A 6,063-nucleotide genomic window follows, 5' to 3' on the forward strand; every position below is an offset into this window, starting at 1 on the left:
TTCATTATTAAAAACAAATTGCGATTTTGAGACTGCAATACCACATCATATTGACGGCTACTTGGGAGAAAATATATTCAATATTGGGCGGAGTCGCGAAGCGACGGAGCCCAATACGGAATATCTTTTCTTCCAACGCCGTCAATATAATGTGGTATTGCCGTCTCAAAATCGCAATTTGTTTTGTATCGCAATCCATCATTTGCAACGATAAATAAAACTGTAAACTAATCAACCCGCGCCTGATCGAAATTTCAATTCTTTGTACCTGCGAAACGTATTTGTTTGTGTACGTCTGCAACCCAATTCAGTGCAACAACGTCAATTTCAACATTAGAACCAATCACAGGCCGCAAAAGTGAGACGGCAATACCACGAAATATTGACGGCTTGTGCATAGGCAAAACTATAAGATCGCGATACTCAAGATAATAGTCAGACCTGACCATGCTCATACCATTCTATTCCTGAGGTATAAGAAGTGTTTCTGAATTTGTGGGGGACCTTGCGATACATCTGGAAAACAGGATACTTCTTGTGAAGTCATCTTGTCAAATGGAAGTCTGCTTTGAAATGCTGCACCTTCAAGTCCTATCAAAGATGGAAAAAAAACTAATGACAAGACGTCCAAATGTCTTCAAGGATTGATACAGATAGCACAACCAGCTGTGAGTGTAGCCATCTGCCACTTACCTTCAGGAACATCTTCTTCTTCTTCTTCCTCCTCTCCTTCACGTTGTTCCTCAGCCTCCATTGGTGTGGTAGTTGGTGATATTCGTGGTGTGTTTCTCGGAATAACTTCATCATCAGATAATTCATCATCTGTCAAATTTGCCAGTTTAACATCGACCTCTGTGTACTCAACCTGTGATGACAGATATGTAAACAACATTACAGTGCTCAAAATTAGCGGCTGTCCGGTCATCCCTTGCGACCAGGAAGTTTACTAGTTTTTGGAAAAATTAAAAACTATTGATTGCCCAAAGAAAATACAACAATGAACGACCCAGCCAAAAATAGAAAATTTATGTATTACATACACAGCACCATGTTGTCAATGTCTGATAGTAGTGGCCCCCATAGACTAAAGTGTGTTATCTGAGGCCATGATAATTATCGCTATCATGCAAAAACCGAATCCAATAATAACATTGTTTTATTGTGCATATTCCTGAGCTGAGCTCCACCATGACAAAACTGATCAAACTGCTGGTTAGTGTATTCAGTGATGTCACTTCTGCATGCAAAAAACTATTGTCTGTAGGTATGACGTCAATTCTACATATATAAAATCTATTATCTGTAGGTATGACGTTAGGGAAACAGAGAAAGCAAGAATTAGCTGTGTGCTTACAGCCAATCAAAATCGAGCTGGTGACACCAATATATAATAATTATTATAATTACATGTATTGTTAATTTGCAACAGTTGAGCATTTTTCCTGTGTTTTGAATATCTATGACTTTTACAAAAAATTGTCAGATAGAAAAATTTACATGTAGCTGGCGATGGAGATCAAAGACTCCATCTTGAAAATGCTAAACCAAGACTTCCACAAAAAACCACAGGCACACACTCAGGACTATAGGATACTCAAGCTCCAATGCCATGCGACAGCATCTCAACACAGTATGCATTTCATCGTAGGGGTTTTCCCAATGGGCAACCAAGCATTTATCAGGGCAACCAAATTTAGTTGCTCAGCTTTTGAAACAGGGACAACCTGGAATAACCACGTTACGTGTTATAACTACAAAGGCTGTGAGACAATTATATCTTCTTAGGCAACTTCAAAGAGCTGGGATCTGTTCAAGAGACCTGGTTCTATTTTACTGCAGTGTAATTAAGATCAGTCTAAGAATGTGCTTGAATGTCAGCTGAACATTTGATTACAGCCTGCCTAGCTACTTGCCTGATGATACAATACACAATACAATACAATATTCTTTATTTTGAGAGGGTAATACATGATTAACCCAGTCATGAGTTTTCTAACACATGGCCCTCTGTATATACCACAGAGGACAGACCACAACACCAGGAACTACATGCCCTACACTTTGCAACAAGTGTGCGGGTTCTTTTACGTCCCACAGGATTATGAACATGGAAGGATTGTGAGACGGGACCTCCGGCTTATCGTCCTTATCCGAGAAGACTAGAGAGTCTAACCATTTGCAGATGTAATTACAAAGGCAGCACTTTCTCCTCAGTTATTTAAAGACCATGAGTGTTGGTCTGGCCGGAGTTAAACTCACGACCTCCCGCGTGACAGCCCGGTGCTCAACCAACTGAGCCACCGGTGCGCGGTGACCTTGAATGCATTCAAAGGTGCACCATGCGCATTACCTTTCCCGATTTCAAGCAGTGAGCCTGGTATTCTGACTCTCTTTGACTGATACATGTATTGCAAACAATAAAGCCCACAAGTTAGCTAATCTTTTACCACCCAGGGCCATCCACCAAAGGCAAATTATGAAGAAACACCTATTTGTACGTCCAACCAGCTGAAAAAGACTTATTATACGCCATAGCATGTGATTTGATATATATTTTAAAAAATTTTGTGCTATAATGTTTCAACCTTTACTTTCTATTTTAAATTGTAAATATTCACATAATTCAGTTGCTTAAACTGTCAAGTATTCTTGACAATTCTTCTTCTTCCTCTACTAAACCCACTATAACATCTCTCTTTTTTCGTTATTCTCTTAAGAACCCCATGCATCAGTTACACTCTTTAATAATTATCAAGGCAACTGTATGAGAAATACTCTTCACCAGAGTTACTTCACCTAAGGATAGAATTCGCCACTGCTGTTTACGTTATCATGTATTTTAGTGGGACCATCCAATCGATTAGCCACTGCTACATGATCCTAACTCACTCTACCTTAACTTATTTCATTTCGCTTATTTTGCTTCAATTGTCTGCTAATGAATCTTGCGTCTGCATCTTTGTAATGTTGAATTGAGTTGAGCTAAATTAAAAATTGTTGTCGTTCCCTGTCCAAATGCAGACAGCGAACATTCTTACAGACTGCTTCTTGAAGCAAGCTTTCGTATCATTCAAATTCGTTGCACACGGACCACAAAAGTATTGTATGAAGCCAAATGAATGAAACAAGACAAAATGCAAATAAGTTTCCATATTTGAACGCTTCTTTGGACTTAAAAACTTGATTGTAGAGAAAGCTGAGAAATTTCTCACAGAAGATATTACTGCAGAGAGCCTCTGATTGCAGCCTACTCTCGAAGATCGAAAGACCAGAGTAATATTTTTCTATCTAAACGCAGTGGTCCGTGATGTCGATTATTCTAAAAGATTCTTAGTTTTCTGTTTATCTGTGAAGCGCGTTAAAAGCAATAAATTTTCTCGTTTATTTTCAAACATATTCGAGAACACATGGACGATGCGTGTGATCGTACTTTTCTCAAATTTGCGGACCAATTTTGCCGGCTTCGACTTAAGATCTTTCTTTTCTTAGCCGCTTGATTTTCTAGTTCTTTTTATGTTTTGAGCATACATGTACATCAATAACGAAAAAATGCGATTTCCTTTCATAAGACCAAGTCTTTCCACCACCGTTGTCCTTCGACTGGTACTGCTTGGGTGTTACATAAACTGTGAAATTCGCTTACCTCCATTGCTCCTCATAAAGCGCAGAATTCAGCGGTAATTCTCAAAAGCAACTATAGTACTTTGCTTCTATTTTCCTTCGTAGAATTGTGGCAAATGTGCGACAATTTTAAGTGAAAATTCTCAACCTAAACAATGAAGCCCGAAGGAGACAATCACCATTCTTCCCGCGGACGATCCCGCGTGACCACCCCGCATGAAATATGTAAACAATTTACTGCGCAAAGCCGATAAAAAATTTAGGTCATTTATTCGAGCTGAAAAAGCCCTAATTCGACGATGCCTTAAGAAAATCATGAAATGGCTGATATAAGAAATTCTGGTTCAAGAATCTGTTTAGACAAATTTCGTATCGCTTTAATCCTTTGCGTGTTTCTGATAACAAAGTTTCATTGTTTACAAAATGACGTAGGGCTTCCCGTAAATTAGGTTCTGAGAAATCTTCTCAAAAATCCTATTTCTTCTATTTAAAAGAAAAGAAGAACGTTCACTCAGTTTCATCGACTTCTTCCGTGTTAGAATTCAGGAAACTGAAGTGGGTACCAACTGGGGAAGGTATCAAACATTTCCGTAAAACAAAGGCCATGTGACTTTGACGAAGCTCCTAGCCAGTCAGCAATCGCTGCTTTGACAGATCGATTAGTGCGTTGCATAAATTTAGTGTCCCCGGATTGGAGGTCACGTAAAACTTCCCTTTAAAAGCCCCATTCTTAAAATCTCAGACGTCTGTTCTTTGCTCTGGAAATACTGCCCATCTGAAACCCTAATTAAAAGGCTAAGGCTCAACACAAAACCGTATTGTTGACAGTAAATTGAAGAATGTTGCATAATATATCATGAATGCCAAATTTTAGATAATGAAGACAAACTGTGAAACATACTTTTGGGCGTTTGCGTTGGCTTGTCCTTCTGGACATGTCTGAATCCTCGTCGAAAAATTCAGAAGATGATCCATTATCTCTTTTTTCTTCCATCTTATGAGAGTCAGAGTAATTCCCATTCACACCCTGACCTGGCATGTTTGGCTTGGTTGCTATAAAAGGAAGAATACTTGCCGGCTTTGGGAGAATTGGTGGCGGATAAGAACCCGACATTATCAAATTTTAGATGATACTCAGTCTATCTGGCCACTTTTGAGCGAACCTAGTTCAACTCCTAACTTTGGAAATAAATAGTGGAAACTGGGTGAAAATTCAGCGTGATAATCTGGCGGAGAAAAATGACAAAGGGCCAGGTGGAATAACAAACGTGAATTACAGCACGTGATCGACATCAACCAATCACGCCACGATATTAACGCATGCGTGTCGACAAGTCCCTCAGTTTCTATAGCAACCATTTATTGACAGAATCCACACAAATTGTTGGATTTATTTGCTCATTTCTCACCTGTACATTGCCTGACTTATCATTAACAGCGACAAGTTGTAAAACGATAACTAATCGATTATTGCAGTCTGAGATCGATTGTGTCTTTTCAAATTTGTATGATTCATGAGGTTTCAGTATTTCAAACGTCATCAACAGCTGGCCCTGACGACTGCTTTAATACTGAGGTTGGCAACCATCCCTTGCAAGCGAGAATGTTGGTATAACTTCCTCCTTGAGCTTAAAGCGGCTGTCCGATTTCCTCCCAATGGAATACAATAAACGTTGTGTTGTTCTCGAGCAGATGACGATGACTAACGGCCGGTAAAAAGATGATTTATTTCTATTCTCGAGGTGTTTGATATTCAATTTACCAATGATGTCAAGAAAATGTTTTGTTTAAAGATAATGCAAAGTCTTAATTATTAACGGGTAACAATCCGACATGTAAAATTCATACCATGAACTCATCAAAATATTTGATTGGTGAATTTCCATACTGCCTGAAGCGTTTTTATTGTTACAAAGATGGTAGCTTTTACATGCCTTGTTTACATACGTGAAATCAATGATAATTTTGACGTTCAAGTGACCTTTGTTCCAGTTCATCAGATGAAAATCCCTGGTCGGGTTTAAGACACCGCGGACAAAAATCAATACTGATCAACTTTACGGATTAAAGAGGAAAACTACTTTTCATTCGTGTTGTCCACTTCAAATTTAAGGCATACAACTGTACAGTAACCACAAACAGAAGCAATCCGTAAACAGATGAATTTAAAGCGCAAAACTGTAATATTCGAGTTTACCATAGTAGACTCGTGTTTCCTGGGGAGGAGAAAGCTAATACAATCAATTAATATAAATGTGTGAACATTCCTCGTGGATATCGGCACTCTCATAACTTTCTCGTTCAGTTACAATATCAAGTAGCTGGTGAGCGAAACCGTCTTTAATTGACTCAAGCGCTGATATAAAATTAAGGCTACTCGCCTAAACCAGATTTTAATATTTCGTTGAGTAACTCGGGTTATCGTTTTACCATATCTACCTT

The 6,063-nt window shown here is 38.7% G+C and overlaps 1 protein-coding gene across 2 annotated transcripts in view; it reads right to left on the minus strand.

Moving 5' to 3' along the window:
• LOC138053804 (lysine-specific histone demethylase 1A-like) overlaps nucleotides 1–4,898 on the minus strand; it is a 23,905-nt gene extending 19,007 nt beyond the window's left edge. The window contains exons 1-3 of one of the 2 annotated variants that reach the window (XM_068900349.1): nucleotides 4,523–4,898; nucleotides 694–865; nucleotides 458–591 (exon numbers count right to left, since the gene is read on the minus strand). In XM_068900349.1, coding sequence (XP_068756450.1) covers nucleotides 458–591; nucleotides 694–865; nucleotides 4,523–4,735 — 519 coding nt within the window. In that variant the 5' untranslated portion in view covers nucleotides 4,736–4,898. Of the gene's footprint in view, nucleotides 1–457; nucleotides 592–693; nucleotides 866–3,643; nucleotides 3,835–4,522 lie in introns of those variants that run through there. The other variant, XM_068900350.1, reaches the window with a different exon arrangement.
• Between the last annotated feature and the right edge of the window lie 1,165 nt (nucleotides 4,899–6,063).

Source organism: Montipora capricornis, chromosome 6 (assembly GCF_036669925.1).
Source record: "Montipora capricornis isolate CH-2021 chromosome 6, ASM3666992v2, whole genome shotgun sequence".
NCBI classification, from domain to species: Eukaryota; Metazoa; Cnidaria; class Anthozoa; order Scleractinia; family Acroporidae; genus Montipora; species Montipora capricornis.